The sequence below is a fragment of the Pteropus medius genome, unplaced genomic scaffold, assembly GCF_902729225.1.
Source record: "Pteropus medius unplaced genomic scaffold, Ma_sr-lr_union100, whole genome shotgun sequence".
Lineage (NCBI taxonomy): Eukaryota > Metazoa > Chordata > Mammalia > Chiroptera > Pteropodidae > Pteropus > Pteropus medius.
Genome location: NW_024347791.1, coordinates 383,240 through 402,802, shown reverse-complemented (window position 1 = coordinate 402,802; position 19,563 = coordinate 383,240). Strand labels below are relative to the sequence as shown.

Here is a 19,563-nt window from a genome sequence, read left to right as displayed (position 1 = left end):
CTCCGGCCACCCACGCTGGGTCTGGAACTAAGCACCACTCCCCTTACTATGCTGCCAGACATCCAGGCTGGACACGTCAGAGCCTCCCGACTCCTCCCTCTCACTCAGCGGGCTCAGAACACACTGTGTTCCGGGCAGTCATCCTCGCCTCTGGATGCCTCTGTGTTGTGACCATAGCTCCCTAACCCTCCTCCCTGCCTCCTTTCTCCTTCTCCCAGTCTCCCCACCCACTGTCGCCAATTCGCATTCCTCAAATTCACATCCATGTGCCCTCTCCCCTAATCAAAGGTTCTCCACAGTGCAGATGCTGGAAAGATGGAAGTCAGGTAAGTTGGATCTGGCCTCTGCCTCCTCCAGCCTCGGATGCTCCTCCCTCCTACTCTGTACTTGAAACTCTCTAGCTGTATCGAGCTACTTCATGCTTCTGGACCTTTGTACATGCTGTTTCCTCTGCTGGGAATGACTGCCCTCCTCCAAACTCTGCTCAGGTCAAAGATCCTTGAAACACCTCTCTGCTTTGCCCGAGTCCACACTGGGTATCTCACACTGGACTCTGGATTGGGATGAACCATTTGCCAGTCTGTCTCTTCTATGACTAGGCTGTGAGCCCTTGGAAACCAAGGTTACACCTTGTGTTTGAAATATGTAGTTAAAAAAGGAGAAAGGATTAAGTACAAATTGGCGGTCACAAAATGGTCACAGGGATGTAAAGTACAGCATAGGGAACATAGTCAATAATTTTACAATAACTATGGATGGTGTCAGATGGGTACTAGACTTATCAGTGATCACTTTGTAAGGTATATAAATGTCTAATCACTATGTTGCACACCTGAAACTAATATAATATTGAATGTCAACTGTAACTTAAAAAAATTTTTTTTTAAATATATGGTTACCACTATTGAGCATTCATGGGGCTGTGGAGCCAGGCAGTCTTCTCTGAGCCCGTGTCCTCATCTATAAAACGGACATCGTAATACATCTACCTTATAGGGTTGTTCTAAGCAGAGGGTTGGGAACAAGGCCAGGCACAGTGAGCTCTCAATGAATTCAGCCTACAACCCCCTAAAGCAGGTATCACCACCCCTACTTTACAGAGGAGATAACTGAGCCCCAGTCCATGCCCAGGGTCATAGGGGCTGAGCTGGCCCTCGGGACTCCAGCCCTGTGCTCCCCATTCCTCGCCCCTGCACTCCGCTCCACTCTGCCCGACATCTGGCACCCCTGGCACTCACACAAACCCAGCCAATGTTTGTTCATTGCATCTATGAAAATGACTCACCAGGTGCCATGGTTGCCCCCTCTAATCTAAGCAAAATTTCCTGGCGCTTGTTTGGCAGATTTATTAAAAATAAACCAATTGCATGGTTGACGTGTCCTGGTCACCCCTTGGCCTCAGCTTAAATGTCACTTCCTCAGAGGCTGTCAGCCACCACCCCCTCCCATATACATTAGTTCCCCGAATAAGAAACACAGGAAGCAGCCAGAACCAGTGCGGATGGTGGGTGGGAACCGTGGAGATGAGAGCTGGCAGCGATTCCAACTTTTTCATATATGTAATCTCCGAAAAATAAAATGAAACCGAAAAGGCGGGGGACACTCACTCATCATTAAAAGCAATGCAAACCACAGAGAGAAGAATTATATTGTTACTTCTGGGCACTGTACTCTGACAGTACATGCGTAGTGAGATATAGTCTAAAGACAAAAAATAATAATAACCCTTAGAAATTCTTTAACTTCACAGGTTTACTTTTAGTAGTAATACTAAAATTGTAATTTTGAAACTTACTGCAGGACACAGCAAACAAGTAAACACATTAGTGTTATTAGGAACTAAGATTTTTACTACAAAAGATAGATTTTTAAGGATTAGCCCATAGTTAGTCGGTGACTTCTCACTTGATCTCGAAGGGGCTCGGGATCAAACTCTATGGTCACCCCACACTAGGAAGGTCTCCCTGAGACTCATTGCCTACAGTTCAGGGTCCTCTGGGATTTCTTAACTTTGAGTGAACACCCTCATCTCTGATGGTTATGAATAAAGACCTGCCTTTGCCTGGCCCTCACGTGGAGGGCCAAAAGGAGACCCTTTACCAGGGCTGAGCCAGGCTGTGGGGGCACAGGGTCTTCAAATGCCAGTATTGGAAGGGCCCTTAACCACAGGGATTTTGAGCTATGCCCAGCGCTTTGAAATGCCCCAGGTGAACCTCTCAGAGGCCTCCACCACCTCCCCAGGCTAATGAGAAGTAGGAAAGTAAACCCGGTTGGATACATGCAGGCTGATAAACTCTTTTATAAATTGGTGAGACAAAGGCGGGCCAAGCTGAGGGCGGATCCTTTCTCAAGGCTTGGCTGAAGGAACTGCCCAGGGTCACCTGTGGCACAGTCACCACTGGAACCCAACTCCAGTGCTCCTTGGTCAACGATGGGGTTCAAATCCTAGTCCTGCCACCAGAGCTGTGACCTTGGGCAAGCTATTTTACCTCTGTACGGTTTCCCAATCTGAAAGCAGAAAGATGAATGGTCCTAACTCAGAGCTCTTGTGTGGATAAGACAAGCGTCGTGAAGAGCATTTGGAACCTTCCTATTCTGCGTGGTCCTGGGCTGCGGCAGCCCCTGGAGCTCATTAGGATGCAGACGACTCTCTGGCCCCAGCCCAACCCTCCTGGCTCAGAATCTGCCCCAGCCGATTTGCAGTTTCTGAAGCACTGGCTCAATCCCCAAACTGGCTCCCAGGTCTGCTGGGGACAAAACCCCAGGGCAAAGAGGTGGACTGAAGGCTGCCCATGTCACTTTATTCTTTTCTACTTTATTACTTCAAATTAACAACCACAATAAAGCTCAAAAAAGTCCAATATTTACACAGGAAAAAAGTACAAAATTCCCCCCAAAGTTCTTCAGTATTTTTTTTTCAGTTTTTTTAAATTACAAAGTAATAAAAAGCTTTGCTCTTTAATTAAAAAAAAAAAAGAAAGAAAATAGGGGAAACAGAGGTAAATAAATTAGGAAATACACACACAGAGAAAACAAACAAAAGTAAAAACAGGTGTTAACTGGGAGGGATGGATAAATGTGGTACCCAGCCCTGACCCAGGCTCCTCAGAGAGGCGGGATGCAGGGAGGGGCGGCCCCAGGGGAGAGTCAGGACCAGGGAATTCATTTATAACCCAGGAGCCCGATGCTTTCTGGGAGTAGTATGCACGGATTCTGCCCTAAGACCAGGATAGGGGGACAGAGCTGCCACAGGCTGACGACAATCTGAGGGGTCGATGGTGGCAAGGACCCTCTGTGCCCTTCTTGAGGAACATGGAGGTCACTGTCCACCCCATGTCCTTGTCGGGGATAAGAACAGAAATTCAGCCTGGCAGATGGCGCCGGTCCCTGTTGTCCTGGGATACAGGTCACATACATACACACACGCACGCACACAAGGAATCTCGGCCCCCATCACCTCACCACCCACTCCTTAAGGTCTCTGTGAAAAGGCAAGAGGGACCCAAACGCTCAGGGAGACACTAGAAAAAGCCCACGCAGAAAGTCGGCCACCTTCATTTCAGGGGGTTGGGGGCTGTGCGTGTCTCCTGTGGTTCTGAGGCTCCAGAACCTAGTGGGACCTGCCTCCAACCAACCAGACCATCAAGCCATTCCCCGAGCTGCTCAAGCCACCTCCTGATGGCACCGGAGGACCCTCGAGGCTGAGATGTTCCCCTCCCAGCCAGTGTCAGCGTCAGCTGGGTCAGGGCCTCGGCGTCTGGCACATGGAGCCCCATGTCTGGGGAGCCTTTGGCAGCCTGAAGGTTGTGGGCAGCAGGAAACGCAAAGGGACAATAATCCTCGGTGCTGAGGGCATCCCATCTTCTTGCAGTTGGAAAAAAAAAAAAAATCAAAGAAACAAAATCCATCATCGGTTTTGTGCTGGGTTTTTTTCTCTTTTTTGTTCTTTTGAGTGGTTTTCTTCCCCATCTTCTTGTTGATTTTTAAAAGAAAATACAGTGAAGACACTAAAAACGGGAGAAAGACAGATTAGGGGCACATCTGCCTCTGGCCACCCATCTGCCAGACCCTCCTTGGCTCCTGTCTTCTTGTCTCCAAGCCTTTGAGCTGGTCCCCCTCTGGGGCACGCAGGTGCTCCATTCTCACAGGAAGGACACAATCTCTCTCCCTCCTCTGTCCTCTTGGTAAGCAGCCACCACGGTCACACATCTGCCATGGACGGGCTGGTTTCCGGGCCTGAGGTCTGACAAAGGGCAGCTGGGCTTTATGTCCCTCCTCTCTCTGTGCAATGAATTTCTGCTGGTGTGAGGCCTGTCATGGGCATACGTTCCCAGGGAGCTCAGACTTTCCCCTATACACCCCCAAAGAACCCCCTGCCACCTCCCCTTCCCTAAGCCGGCCCTAGAGTGGAGAGCCGCTATACGCCATTTCAAGGCCTTCTGTAGCCATGGAAGTCCCATGAGGCTCGTGCTAGCCAGAGGGCCTCTCCTGGACTTTGGAGGCCAAGGGCGCTCTTTGACACAGATAAACGCCTAAGCACGTGGCCCTGTTCTCAGTGCTTTGAATTAAGAGTTTAACAGCCCAGAGGCTGAGATAGAGCTGAAGTCCCAGGGAGGTCAGGGTGTGCCCTCCCCACCCAACCATCTGGGCTCAGTCTCTGCTAGAAACCAACTTTCCAGAAGATGTTAAGGCAAAGGGGTGTGGTATGGAGGATTGGCTGACGGACAGAGAAAGAGGTTTCCAGCAGAAATAAACAGTGTGGGCTAGGCCTGCTCAGAGGAGGCCCTGACCCTGAGTCGGGCAGGCTCCAAGGTTTTATTAAACTCCCTTGAACATCTTCGTTCCAGGGTCCCTGGTACCATGGCCACACTCCGCATCCCTTTACAACACACACTGGACTCCTCCCGGAGCACAGGTGTCTCTAGACCTGGCTGGGCTGTGTCGGCAGTGGGCACCAACTCACCTAAGCAAATACTGGTCCAACGGTGGCTCCTTCTCACTTCCCAAGGTGGTCAAACGGCACGCTCGTCTTCGAGAGGGAAGGCAGAGACATGGGGAGGGGCATAAGCTGCCAGCAGTAGCAGCGTGGCAAGGTCCTCCCCACTGGGGAGCTCCACCCCACCCCTACTGAGGCCCTTGAGCCAAAGGGCGGGCTGTGTGATCTAGTGACCCTAGAATGTAGATAAGAACAGTGCCCAGGCAGGCAAAGCAGTTGTTCCAGGCCACACACGAGTCTGGCCAAGGGATGCCCAGCTCCCAGCCTGTCCTGCTGAGGCTTCTCCACCACAGGCAGGACCACAGTAGGTCTCCTGCCCGCCTCTGCCAGCACGCCTTCTTTGGTCAACCACCGATTCCCCCACTCCCATTGTTCCAAGTCCAAACATGGCCCGTAAGTGAGGCCACTGACAGGATCTGCCCACCCCTCTATCCTGTGCTGACCGGGACCTGCGGGTGCTTACTGATGGCAGGAACCATGAGCCTCCCATGGGAGCTCCCTGCGGCCCACGCGGGCTGGGCCCCTGGCAGTGAGGGCCAGATCCCAGCTCTACCACTCGTTTGGGTAAGTTACTCCTGACTGTGCTCTGCAGGGCTAATCAGACCTCAGATTAAATGAGACCAAGTCTCCACTCAACAAAAAGGGCTTGCTCCAAGGTCATTAGAATCGGTGGACAGCAAAGTACAGAACCACCAGGCCTGATTCCGTGCCGGGGGTGGGAGAGGGGTGTCTCTGGCTCAGCTGTGAGGCGCGGAGGGGCTGGTGTGAGGGCAGCTCACCTGTGAGGCTGAAATCCGGGAGACCTCTTGCCGCCCAGTGAGGTCGGAGGACGAAACATTGGCGGGCGCTCCCCTGTGTAGCCTCATGCTGACCTTCCTCTCTCTGTCGACCCGTGAGATCGCTCTGGGAGAAGTATTGCCTGGAGGGTGAGGCAGGGGGAACCGCCCTCAGTGTCTGGGGCGTGGCCGCCCTGGCCCCCCTGGTGCCCAGCTCACAGCCTGAGGTCCCCGCTCACCAGCTTGCTGGATGCGGGAGGCTGGAGTAGAAGCCACAGGCTCGGCAGCACTGCGTAGCCGGTTGGCAGTGGCCCCCGTGGGCGGGCCGGGGGGCAGGGCTCGGGTCGCGGACCCTCGGAGCTGCCCCATCCTCTCTTCGCGCTCGTGCTCTCGCCGCTCCCTGTCCACGTCCTCGGGGTTCCGGGCTGCACCCTAGGGGAGGCAAGATGAGACCTGGTTAGCCCTGTGAGGTTAGGGTGCTCCGGGGTCCAGCGCCCCTACAGGGCAGAACAGAGGGAAGAAAGCAAGGCAGGCATCTTGGGGACGAGGCATCGCAGAAACCCTCTGGTCCAACCTCCTTCCCACAAAGCAGACGCCTGTAGAGGCCTGGAAATGACCCACGATCACACAGTACAGAGAAACGAACTGCCCGAAGGGAGGAGGAAGCTGGATGTGAGAGGCAGAGGGCAGTCCCCCTGCCTCGGTCTCATGGGGCCAGTCGGGGCTGGGCGGGCTAATGCCCCGAGGATGACCAAGGGCACACCTTGTCCCTCCCGACCTGGGCCCCTCTGAACACAGGGGGCCCTCAGCACAAGGTTTCCCAGCAGAGCAGGTGTTCAGAGGCCCAGAGAGACTGACAAGGCTAGCCGAGGCCGGGCTTAGGCTTGAACCAGGCCTCCCAGCCAGGGGAGTTTTTCAAAGAGCTTTTCGTCCCCTGCCCCTGGACCTCGCAATGGCTCCGGCTGGTGCTGTGGGGGCCACCACCAGGAGGCCCAGGGGACCCACACATATGCTGCCTGCCTCAGGATGGGAGCACGGAGGAGCTGGCGAAGGAATGGGATAGAAGCCCCACTGAGGAAAAAAGATGCCCAGCAGGTAAGCTGGAGCAGAAGGGGTGCGTGAGCCCCTGGGGGCCCTGCCACCCCGCCACTGCCACCCCGAGTGCAAGAGGAAAGGGGAAAGGCCCAGAGAGAGGGGCACGGCATGGGAGCGGTGCCCAGCCGCATTACCTAGTTGGTCCTGGGGTCGTCCACAGGGAAGGGCAGGGGGCTGGCGTGAGGGGGGCCGCATCTGTGGAGAGAGCTGTGGACTGAGTCGGGGCCCGTTCATGGGCCGCGGGGTGCGGTCTTCTGCAACCCCGAGTCTCTCCCGGAGGACTGGCTGAGAAGGCCCTACTGTCCTTGGGAAATAGGGGTGGGGTGGCCCTTGCCTTTAAGCAACTCTGGGAGGCAGTGGCTGCGGATCAGAATGATCCCTGAATTCCAGTGAGGAACCGAAGCCCAGAGAGGCCTCGTGACCTGCCACAGCTCTTGGCAGAGCTGGGATATGAACTCAGGCCTCTGCCACCCAGTCCTGCCCTGCCCTCTGTACACCTAGAGGACTTTGCAGAACATTCCAGAAATGAAAATCCCCAGCTTCCCACCCATAAGCCTGTTCAGGCAGACAGGCAGGCCTGGGACCACCAGGGCTCTAACCCCTGACCTCCGATCTTCCCCCTACACGCCTGCCCACTCAGTCACAGGCTGGCAGAGAGCAACTCAGCTAGAACCATGCAAAGCCTGAGCCATCAGAGCTGCAGCACCCACTGGTGAAACCTCCTATGGACAGTAGGAACTCGTTCCCTGGGCGGAGAAACTGAGGCTCAGCGACGCCACGTGATGTGCTCAGAGGTGCCCCTGCCCTTTGCGACCCCAGGGGGCTCAGGCCAAGGCTAGCCCCGAGACAGAGGAGGAGCTACTCTCCATGTTTCCATCCAACCCAAGTGACGCCTCAAGAAATGCACACCAGGGAGATCTCTTGGCTTTTATTTATCCACAAGAAAACACAAAGGCCGACATCTAAGCCATACCAGCATCCACCCATGCGGTGTGGACCCCTGTCCTTGGCTGTGCTGAGTTTCTTCCTGGCTGGCCGGTTGGGCCTCGGAACGGCGGCTGTGTGTGCTGGGAGCAGAGTCGCAGGCTCCAAGCGTCCACAGATTCCAGGGCCCTGATACTGAATGCTACAAGGTGGCCACTCCAAGGAGGAAGCTCTCGGTCAAGGGTGGGATCCTTTCTACGGAACAGTCTGCAGCCCATGGTGCCCAGCATGGTGTCCAGTCTGCTGGCAGGTGCTGGTTAGGGCTTCCTGCAGCGTGGTGTGGTATGGGAAGGTCCTGGTTTCAAGGTGAAAGATGTGGAAGGTCCCCATCGCGGGTCTGCAGATGCTTCTGCTAGGGGGTAGGTGAGCTCACCACGGTGGTGACGAGATCAAAGGTGCCCACTTATGCAGTCCGATGGCCTTGAAGTCAGAGGTCGGTGTAGGATGAAGCTGTTGGTGCCGCTGCTCGTCTTCAGACCCCAGGGCCTGCTTCACAGGGGACCCCAGGAAGGGGTCAGAGTCCCAGCAATGGGTGGGGAGGATGTTCCTGGCTTGGCCTGAGACAGGATCTTGTCGGCCAGATGGTCCAACGAGAGGTTCTGTAAGGAGCCATCAACGTAGCACCGTCCCACAGAACTTTCTGTGATGATGGACAAGTTCACACCTGCCTCGCTGGATATGGAAGCTGCTGGCAGCCACTTGCGGCTGCTGAGAACTTGAAATGTGGTGAGTGCGACTGAGGATCTACACTTCCAGCTCCGATCAATTTTAACTAAAAATTGGCCACATGTAGCCTGTGGCTGCCATGCTGAATGGCACAGGCCTGGACAAGTGAAACCAGTTCTTGGAGCTGTGCTGAGTGAGAGAAGGGCCAAGCCCATCCCAGAACCAGACTCTGGAATGACTTTCTACACAGACGGTCGATTGCCCACCCTCCCTGAGTGATGTTCTGTGGCGAGGACGCCTGGCCCTGGGCCCCCACTGCCCATCTCCCATCCCCACCCCTTAGGTCCCTCGGCCTGTCAGGTCTCTGCCTGACTTCTGGCCCACTTAGGAAGCAGTACCAGACTGCCTCCTGAGACCCAGAAAGAGGAGAGGCACGAGACCACACGTCGCTCCCAGCATTCGGGAGAACAAGGCCTCGGTCCTAAGCATCGCCACAGCGGGCCAAGGGCACCGCGACGAAAGGAGAGGCACACCGGAATGAGCGCGGCACAGGTGGGAGACGTTTAATAAGTTCAGGTTCAATACAGAGGCCGCCGCCGGGGTCTGGCTGAAGCTGCTCCTGGTGCCCAATCCCAGGCTCCTCTAGGGCAATGAACATCACTCCTCCTTCCGGCTCTGTTCATCGGCAGCTGCTCCATCCTCAAAAATCTCGTGGCAGGGCTTTCTCTGCCATGCCCTCTCCACTGACCCCCACCACGCCAAGAGACACCTCCTCAGGCCCGGCCCCGATGGGCTCAGGCACACTTGGCGCTTTCAGAACTGGGGCCCTGGAATCCAGACCACGGGCCAGTAGTTTTGAGGGGGCAGCTCCTCCACCTCCTCCACTTCTTCCATCAGCCTACCTGGAGGGCCCTGGGTGCCCAGGGGCGCCGGGCACCTGGAAGGGACACAGAAAGCACAGTAGAGGCTCAGCCTCTTGTGCTCACCTGGTCAAGTGGTAAATCTTGGAAAGACCAGGCCTTGGAGGGTCCTTACCAGCAGGTGAGTGAGTACGTGGGCCCAGCAGAGGGACAGAGGTGGGGGCGGGGCCGTGCAATAGCTTCACTGTCACAGGGCTGAGCCTGGCTCGAAGAAGCCCCCTTTTCCAGAAGAGACGTGAGACAAGTCATGCGATTTCAGATTCCAGAGCTCCAGGCACAGCTGACGACCGCTTCTCACCACCCCACCCCCGACTCTTAAAAGAGGGAGACAGAACCACCACCTAGCAAGGCCCAGGGTCCCACGGCCAGGAAGAAAGACACCACACTGAATGGGTCCAGGCTGGCCAGAGGGGCCGCAGAGAAGGCAGCCACCTGGGACGTGCAGAACACCAGGAGTAGGAAGGTGTAGGCCACGAGCAAGACGGCAGGGGGACCTGCCAGAGCCAGCCACGCCCGGTTGCGGCCACCTAGGAGGGACCGGAGGCCCAGCCAGGTTCTCCTGGCTCTGGTGGGAGGTGGCGCCCTGCCTCGGCCCTGGCGGTACACACCGTCGGCATCGATGAGACAGCAGTGTGGGGAGCGCAGGGGCTCTGGGACCCCAGTGAGGTCACTAGCACGGTCCAGCTCATAGCTCCCGTTTTTGGGGAGCCCCGCCCACCACAGGGTCACTTTGGCCTTGTGAGTCAGGGCCTTCCCTGTCCAGTCCCCCAAGCCCGCCTTGGCCTGCAGGTGACTCACGAATTTGAGCATGTTCCAGTCGAAGACGTAGTCGTAGGAGAAGCCCTGCCGGTGGAAGAGGTTGCGGAAGAGCTGGCGCAGGTACGAGTAGTCGGGCTTGTCGTCGAACCGCAGGGAGCGGCAGAAGTTGAGGTATGTTGAGAACTCAGCTGGTGGGAGTTACAAGGACAGAAGAAGCCACTGTGAGGCCCACACGCCCAGGGCCCTCAGCAGCCAGCACTGTCCTAACCTCCCACTGTCCCTACGAATACTTTCGATCTAAACGGGGGCAAGATGAAGAGAGAACGGAACTACAGCCCTCCCTGTGCTGAAGAAACCCTAGCCTGACTATGGGCGGAGCCTCTGAAGACTCGTCGAGAGCAAGTGAAGACCTGTGAACAAGGAACGAGCGTCCCGTTTCGGTAAGCCGGTGCTGCAAGACCCCAGCTCGCGGCTCTTCACCTGCCCCTGTCAAACACTCTGGATCTGGAGGTCATGGAGATGGGCGATCAATTGCTGTCATAAACTCAAAAGGACAGTTAAAAGCCCGATGGGAACTCTCGACATGACCTGAGCCACACGAAGACTTTCATTTTCTTCTCTGAAAATCAGGAGCAAGAGAGGGAGGGATCTCATTAAGATAATAGAAAACATATAACACACAGCTCCTCAAACCCTTGTAATTTCTTAAGTGATCAAAACATCTCTTGTTCCAATGTTTGGTTTTTGACCCCATCCCTGATGCAGGGCTTGTAAATTCTAAGTGGCAAGAGAACCAGGGCATCTTTTGTTTTAATGAGGTGACTCTGGATGGGCTCCTGGATGGGAGCTGGTCACCAGAAAGACCAAGCCATCATTAGAACCTTGGAATTTCCAGCCCTGCACCCAATGCCATAAAAATTCCCATAGTATTGAGTTTAGAGATCTTCCGGGTGGGTGAACATATCCACACCAGCAGGGTGACACACCCCAACTCCATGAGGACAGAAGCTCCTGCACTTGGGACCCTCCCAGATCTATGTCTCTCTTCATCTGGCTGTTAATCTGCATCATTTATAATATCTTTCGATAAACTGGTAAACGTGTTGCCCTGAGTTCCATGAATTAATCAAACCCGAGAAGAGGGTACTGGGAACCTCAGATTTATAGCTAATTGGTTAGAAGCACAGGTGGTAACCTGGATTTGCAGCTGACCTCTGAGGCATGGTGGGAACAGTCTTGAGAGACTGAGCCTTAATCTGTGGGATCTGACACTATCTCCAGGTAACAGTGTCAGAATTGAGTTAAACAGGAGGACATCCAGCTGGTGTCACAGAAAACTGCTGGGTAGGGAGGAAAAAACCCCACACATTTGGTAACCAGAAGTGTCAAAAGTGGAGTGTTTTGTGGGAGAGTAAAGGAGACTCAGGAGGACAGACTCGTTTTCCTAACACTCAGCCCCTGAGAGACGACACGGGAACGTGGGTCGGGGAATACTGACTAGTTAAGGACCAGGCCTCTCGCTCTGCCCAAGCAGTGACAGAGAACACAAAATTAATGTTCTGGTGTCAGGGGCAGGGTTATCTCGGATCAGATCCCGTGTGGCCTCATCTTTCCCTTAGAAAGGGCCTCAGGGGGCCCCAGGCTGACCACCTCCCCTGGCTACTCACAGGGGTAGCCTTTGCAGAGGACCTCGATGGGCGTCGACATCTTCTTCTCACTGATCCGCTCGTACTTCTGGCGCTTGGTGGCCGCTTTGAGGCCCTGCCAGGGCAGCGAGCCCAGGTTGAAGTACATGAGCACGTAGCCCAGACTCTCCAGGTCGTCTCGACGGCTTTGCTCTGCACGGAGGGTCAAGGACAAGGTGAGGAGCAGGGTTCACTTGAGCTCCTGGCCGATGGGGGCCAGGATCCCCCTCTTCCAGGACATGCTTCTTGACTGAGGGGGAACAGCCCACCCTGTGTAGCCAGCACACTCCCTCCCCATTGCATGCTGGCTTGCTGCAACCACGTCACAAACAGGCACTGCATTTATTACTCCTACAGAGAAGGAGCCTGGGGCTGAGCTTTCTCAACCCAGTCTAGGCCTAGTTTCTCCAGTTCAGTATTCATTCATTTGATAGCTATGCAGTGGGCACCTGGTGCCTCCTTGCCTGGTCTACTTTGTGGACAGGGCACAAGCTGTGGCATCAGACAGCGCTGGGGTCAAATGCAGCTTTGGCACTTGCTAAATCACATGACCTTAAGCAACCTGTTACCCGTGAGCCTGTGTTTCCTACGCTATAATGATGGGGAATTTCCTGTCCCACTCTACAAGGCTGCTGTGGGGGTGAAGGCACTCAGCACGCCACAGCTGTTCTTTGAAGGGGAAGACCTGGCTTTGTGGCAAGTTGGGGGAACATCCAGGCTGCAGAAAGCCAGGGCCCTGGCCGACAGCCCACGGGCGCACTCTGCCCGCCGGCCTCGCTCACTCACCAATGCCCAGGTGGGTGTTGATGGAGGCGTAGCGCGCAGTGCCGGTCAAGTTCTTGTTTTCCCGGTAGGGAATGTGCTGGTGGGTGCGGGCATCCCGGTACTTCTTGGCCAGGCCGAAGTCGATGATGTACACCAGGTTGCCCTTCTTCCCCAGCCCCATGAGAAAGTTGTCGGGCTTGACATCCCGGTGTATGAAGTTCTTGGAGTGGATGTACTCAATGCGGCTGATCTGGGGAAGGGAGGACAGCAAGTCACTCAGGGAGTGTTCCACGTAGGGGCCTTCACCAAGCACTCTGGGCCCTGGACTGCGGGCTGTGGGCTTGGGCCGTAGAGATGGAAAACACATACAAGGTTCCTGCCCTGGGCAAGGGAGAAAGATCCGTCTGCAACTACGTAAGATGAGTTCAAAGGGCAGGTTGGGGAAGGCTTCCTGGAGGAAGTGACATTAGAGAGGCCCTCTGAAGAAGGAGTTTGCTGAGACTCAGGGCAGAGAGCAAGGTAGGAAAGCTAATGGCGAGATCTAGACATGAAACCCAGACAGGCATCCGGGTGCCTGCAGAAGCCTCGCCTGCCTGGCTGTACACCTCAGGGGACTTGGGAAACCGAAATCAGAGAGGCATTTCAGAGGTGGTTCTGGCAGCCGGATGGGGGAGGGGAGAAGAGGGAGCACCAGGGAAGCCTGAATTCGGCAAGGCTGACAGAGAACAAGCGCGAGAGACAGGACATCAGGATGTGTCCTCTGGCTCCAAGTACAACAGAGTTGGGCGTGTACGCAGGCCCTTCTTTAAACAATTTGGGGGGGCACCTAAATTAACACATATGCGCACTCTGTGTCCTCTGGCAGGTCAGCCCTCCCTGGCCTCAGGCTCCTTAAATCAAAGTGTTTGTTTGGCCTGGTTGAATATTTCCTAAACCTCTTCTGAGTCTCACACCCTATGAGAACTGACCCACCTTTGCGCACACACACTTAGCCTCAAACTGCAAGATGTCTGCAGACCTTTTGCAGGCCAGGCACAGACCCGAACCCCCGCATAACCAGATCTCCACGCACCATTCCAAGTCCAAAAGCCTATGCTTTTATATTTTGAAGTTTTCCTCTTTTGAGTTTACGAAGGGTTTGGAACCTAAGGACCGCTCATCAGTGGGCATCTGGTCTGGTCCACACACTGTGTGGCGTCCCACATGACCTCATGACAACCCAGCAGGTCTGGAGCTGGGCCTGGAAGTCTGCATTTACCCCCTTGCCATTTTACAGCTGATGATTAAGGTCCCCTGGTTCAGGAACCAGGCCTGACTTATGTCCCTTGTCACTGCCTCCTGCTCTGGCATCCTCCAGAGGCAGGAGGCAGGGCTGGTACCCTGTGCCCACGGGCACAAAAGGGCAGCAGAGGTCGGAAGGGAAGCGCCAAGGCCAGCAGGCCCCAGGGTCCCCCAGCCGGGGTGGGTCAGAGGAGTACTCACCATCTGGTCGGCCAGGAGCAGCACCGTCTTGAGGCTGAACTTGCGGGAGCAGAAGTTGAAGAGGTCCTCGAGGCTGGGCCCCAGCAGCTCCATGACCATGACGTTGTAGTCACCCTCGGCCCCGCACCACTTGATGGATGGGATTCCCACTGTGGGCCGGGAAACAGGGCTGTCAAAGGCTGTCTTTCCTGGCCCCGGAGCAGCCGCCGGAGCCGCCTCTCCCTCAGCACATGTCCTCGGGCTCCCCACCCCACCTGCCCGACCCCCTCCTGGCTCTCACCTCCCCCCTGCATCATCTTGTAGAACTTGCTCTCGATGTGCAGCTGAGGGTGCTTCGTTTTCACACACTCGAGCTTGATGGCAACTTCTTCACCAGAAGCAATGTTGGCACCTGCCAGGGGTGGGGGAAGCAAGGGACAGGGTCACCCTCGGCTGGGCCGGCAGCCCCAAGCCAGCACCAACTTGTGTCTGCATCTGAGAGGCTCGGTGCCCCTTGGGGGAGGCTGGAAAGGTGGCAGAGGGCTCAGCATTGTAGCCGAGGGAAGCAGAGGGGATTGTGGGGCACAGAGGTGCATCTGAGCCAGCTCAGACAGCGAGAACTGGCGCACATACAAGGGGAAGGAAATGAGGAACTAGGGACAATTCAGAGAACCACAGGCTGGTGCAGCAAGAAGGCCGGATGCGAGGGGGGACGGCGCGGGGCCACAAAAGGCTCATGGGCCATGTAAGGGGAACCTTATCCTGGAGAGTGGGGGCCATCAAGCTGGAAAGGTGAAGGTCAGTGGGGTGTTGGATGTGGAGGAGAGATTGGGGCAGGGCAAGGCTCTGTCTCAGGAAGTCACGAGACTCAAATCCAAACTGCATCTTGCCTCAGTTTCCCCAGCTATAATAATGAGTGGGCCGAGCTGGAGGGCTGGGCGCTAGGCTGAGAGGGCATCTCCTTCTCAGGCCAGGCTGCAGCTAACGAAAACAGTGTTGTCTTAGCACACAGATAAAACAGGAAGTCCAGAAGACAGGACGACTGGAAGAATTTAGAAAGGATAAAACTGGAACCTCAACGCAGAGGACAAGACGGGGCTGTGCAATAGATGTCCTGGGAACAACTGGACAGCCGGCTAAGAAACGTCACCACGGCTCATGCCACACACAAGGAGAAATCGCAAATGGAGCAAAAGTGCGTATAAAAAAGAAAAGGTGGGGTGTGAGCCGGCCCAAGCACCTGGAAACCAGGTTGGCATTTACTGATTAAGTCGAACACACGTGAACCCGTGACCGAGCGAGCCAGCTCCCAAGTATATGCTCTCAGACACACGTGAGCACCAGGAGGACACGACACGAATGGACACAGCAACGAGGGCCCAAATGTCCAACAGCAGGGGAATGGCTAACTGGCGACGCAGTCGCAGAGAGGAATGCCAGAGGGCAGTGACAAGGAGTGGATGACCGCTGCCAGCGACAGCCAGGGGGCCCCCGGCATCTTAACCCTGAGGACGAGAGAGCAAGGAGCTGCACTGGTCAGAAGAGCCGCCTGGAGGAGACGACCCAAACGTCCATCAGCGGACGTGTGCCTGTGCGCATAGTGGAATATTATTAAGCCGCAAGAAGAGAATACGTGCTGATACATGGTGCGACGTCCATGAATCTTAAAAACATTATGCTAAGTGAATAACCTAGACACAAAAGGACAAAATGCTGTATGGTTCCGTTACACGGAATATTCAGAACAGGCAAATCCATAGAGAAAGACAGTAGGCCAGTGGCTGTCAGGGGGCTTGGGGAAGGGGAAGTAGGGACTACACCTGTTTTAACAGGTACAGGGTTTATTTCTGAGAGTGGGGAAGATAAAAATGTTTTGGTACCAGATAGTGATGGTGGTTGCCCAACACTGGGAACGTTCTAAATGCCACTGAATCGTGCACTTTAAAAATGGTTAATTTTATGTTATATGAATTCTGCCTCAATTTCTTAAAAAGGAAGGAGAGACAAGAGTGCAAGCACATTTCTGTGTCTCAACTTCAAAACGTACAACACTGAAATACAGAGAGTTTAGGGATATAAATTGATAAAACTCTTTAACTAAAGAGTAATTTAAAACATCACGTAATGGTTACCTCTGTGACGGGGGAGCGGAGGACAGGATGGGGTGGGTGACCAGGGGCCTTTCAAGGTGACAGGCATGTCCTCCTCCAACTGGGTGGTATGAAGGGAGCCTGACGCATACTTTATATGTACCCTTTTGTATCTCTTCAACATTTAATAAAAATAATGAGATGTTTTTTAAAATAAAAACATTATGAAACATTAGAAGGGATCATTGTCTTTTAACTTTGGGGTACGCAAGGCTGTTTATCCCGGACTTAAAATTCAGAAGTCACTAAAAAATAATGGCTTCATCACCTCCAAGAAAAGGAATCCCTTCTCCATGGCAAAAACACCAGAAACAAAGTCCTAAGAAAAACATACTGTAACTCTCCTCAGCGGCAAAGAGCTAATATCATTATTGCCAATATGTAACGAGCTCCTATAAATTGGTAGGAAAAAGACAAAAACCTCAACAGCACTCCACAGAGAAAGAAATCATAAATACAAAAGTGGCTTACTCATAGGAAAAGATGCTCCAGCTCCTTTTAAGAAAAATGCAAATTAAAATGATCCCGACAGACTGTTTTTCACCTATGATTGGCAAAAGCCCCACCATAAGAATAACATGCGTGTCTGCCTCTCATGGGGCTGTGTGGCAGTGGGCACTCCTCCCTAGGTGGTCTGGCTAGGGGGCGACCTGCCACCACACAGCTCCTACTCTGGAGTTTACTTGACACCCTTGCATGGTGCAAAACAGGGCCTGGACCAGGCAGTCCTCGGCAGGCTGTTTGCAATAGCAAAAGCCTGGAAACAACCCAAAAGTCCATCATTCTGGGGACTGGTTAAATAAAGAATGGCCCATCCATAAAACAGAATACAATGGAGAAAGAATGAGGAAGCCGCTCTGGGCAGAAGTAGAAAGATCTCAAAGATACAGGAAGTGAAAAAGCAAAGTAGAGAACACTAAGTATCTCTTTTCAGTTAAAAAAAAAAAAAGAGGTGGAGAAATACTATGTATCGGTGTTTGGTCCTATCTACATAAAGAAACACTGAAAAGAAATACGAGAACCAGTAAGGACTGGACCCATGTGGACTGGAGGGGAGGACATCTCACTGGATACCACGTTATGCGCTATCATTTTCTCCTACACCTTTGTTGAGATGTAATTCACATACTGTATACAATTACTCCTTTAAAGGGTACAATTCAGTGGTGTTTAGCACATTCACGAGGTTGTGCAATCATCACCGCAATCAATTTTAGAAAGTTTTCATCATCCCCAAATACCCGTACCGTTAGTAGTCACTCTCCATCTTCCCCTACCCCCCCCCCCCAGCTCTAGGCAACCACTAATCTACTTTCTGTCTCTGGAGATGTGTCTGTTCTGGACATTTCATAGAAACTGAATCATACACTATGTGATCTTTTGTGACTGGCTTCTTCCACGTAACATGTTCTTGTGTTTTGGTTTTTGGTTTTGTGTGTTTTCGCTTTTGAGCCACATAAAATAAAACTTAAATTTAAAAAGTAGATTACTAAATCCAGTGAGCAATGGGAGGGAAAGTGCTTTACAGACTGTAAAGTGCTTCTGACACATCAACATCCCTGGGGAGAGCCACACATGTCCCCGGGAGACAGTGAGGACGTGGCACGGAGAGGAGCTGGGGCTAACTGAATGCAGTCCGCTGGCCGTGCCCCCTCTCCCCACCCACACGAGAGCAGGGTGCCACCTGATTCTGCCACCTCCTAACCAAGGGACCCAATCAAGTCAATTTACCCCTCTGAGTCCTAAGCACCCTATCTGTAAACCAGGGATGACAGTACCTAGCTCATTAGGGTGTTTGGAGGTGTCAACAGGCTTAGCAGTATGCCTGGCACACAGTGAGTGCCCAAGGAACATTAGGTTTGATGACAAGTACCAACCCCTGTGCTTCAGAGATGAGCTCGAGGCGTCCTGACAGTAAGCAGGTCAGTTGAAGGAAAGGAAGAAGGCATCAGTACGTGGCGGGAAAGGTGAGCCTCCTTGAGGGGAGGCTGCAGGGGCTCCTGGGGCCCGAGCAGGACTGTGCCAGACAGCTGTGACAGCACATGCAAAGTCCCAACGAGAGCGGGGTACAGTGAACCCTGAGTGGTAGCTGAAGATGACAGTGGAGTTGGGGAGCAGGGGAGAGAGCGGAAGGGTCTCAGGTGCCAAGCGAGGACCCTGGCCTTCGGCTTGAGACTCGGGGGCCAGGAACAGATGCCAGATCACAGGGTTTCCCGCCCCGCTGATGATGTATTGTGGCGGGGAGCGGCGGGGGGGCGGGGGTGCTGTCTTGGGAGCTGCAGGGTGTTTAGCAGCATCCCTGACTTCTACCCGCTGGCTGCCAGTAGTACTCCCCTTTCCTGAGCTCAAACATCAAGTGTCTCCAGACCTTGTCAAATGTCGCTTGTGGGACAAAATCCCCTCCTCTCCTTGTTGAGACCCATGATGAAAGGACTGGAGTGGACTAGAGGGGGACAGGGGGGACCCAAGGCTGTTGCCACAGACAAGAGCTGATGGTGGCCCCCTGCCCAGGTGGGGCAGGGTCTTCCGCACTCACAATCAGCAGACGTGTGCAGGGAGGCGAAGGGCTGGGGAGAGAGCCCTTCCCGGAGATAAGGTGGAGGGCAGAGGAGCCCCTTACACCCCTGAACCCTTACGCCATCCTGCAAGGGCCGCTTTGTAGCTCTGTTCCACACACGTGAAAACCGAGACACCAACGGTCAATGACTAAATGCCACAAAACTTCCCTGGGACAAGGACCCAAAATGTTAGGCAAAGTCTTCTGACCCCCACCAAATGCTGGACACCTGTCACAGCTGCCTCCCCTAATGGGTCCCACCAGACCCCTTGCTGCCTCTGAATTCTACCGGGAAGCTGTCAGCCTTTTCTCTGATCTCCCTTAATTCTCACAACTGCTGAGTGAGGCTCAGAAAGGTTGAGTAACTGGCCTGAGGTCACACAGAACTGGCTGGGGGAGAGCCAGGATTTGAAACCTAGCCCCCAAGCCTCTGCTTTTTCCCCCCTCTCTATTCCAATTCCCTGGCATCTCATTCATTCAAGCAACAGACACACACCGAGTCCTGGACCAGATGAAGCAGCTCTGCCCGGAGGAGCTCAGCTCACCTTCTGTGGGAGGAACCATGGCTCTCTGTGACTAAGTGAAAAGTGCCAGGGCAGGGGACGTAGAGGTGACCCATCACTTAGATACAGGGGTTCTGTGTGGGGATGGGCCAGTTTGGAAAATAAACTTGGACACAGAGAAGGGCTTGGACCTGGCCAGCCCAGAGGGTCTGGGACCTTGTGTAGTTCTAGGAGAGATGGATGACC

At 54.1% G+C, this 19,563-nt stretch overlaps 1 protein-coding gene across 4 annotated transcripts in view; it reads right to left on the bottom strand.

Annotated features, from left to right (window-relative positions):
* Positions 1 to 2,785: 2,785 nt before the first annotated feature.
* CSNK1E (casein kinase 1 epsilon) overlaps positions 2,786 to 19,563 on the bottom strand; it is a 31,597-nt gene continuing 14,819 nt past the window's right edge. For 2 of the 4 annotated variants that reach the window (XM_039877681.1, XM_039877680.1), the window contains exons 3-12: positions 14,409 to 14,519; positions 14,129 to 14,277; positions 12,668 to 12,896; positions 11,864 to 12,034; positions 10,236 to 10,384; positions 7,002 to 7,062; positions 6,012 to 6,204; positions 5,776 to 5,915; positions 4,964 to 5,029; positions 2,786 to 4,007 (exon numbers count right to left, since the gene is read on the bottom strand). In XM_039877681.1, the coding sequence (XP_039733615.1) occupies positions 5,013 to 5,029; positions 5,776 to 5,915; positions 6,012 to 6,204; positions 7,002 to 7,062; positions 10,236 to 10,384; positions 11,864 to 12,034; positions 12,668 to 12,896; positions 14,129 to 14,277; positions 14,409 to 14,519 (1,220 nt within the window). In that variant the 3' untranslated portion in view covers positions 2,786 to 4,007; positions 4,964 to 5,012. Of the gene's footprint in view, positions 4,008 to 4,963; positions 5,030 to 5,775; positions 5,916 to 6,011; positions 6,205 to 7,001; positions 7,063 to 7,780; positions 9,455 to 9,552; positions 9,657 to 10,235; positions 10,385 to 11,863; positions 12,035 to 12,667; positions 12,897 to 14,128; positions 14,278 to 14,408; positions 14,520 to 19,563 lie in introns of those variants that run through there. The other 2 variants (XM_039877682.1, XM_039877683.1) reach the window with 2 other exon arrangements.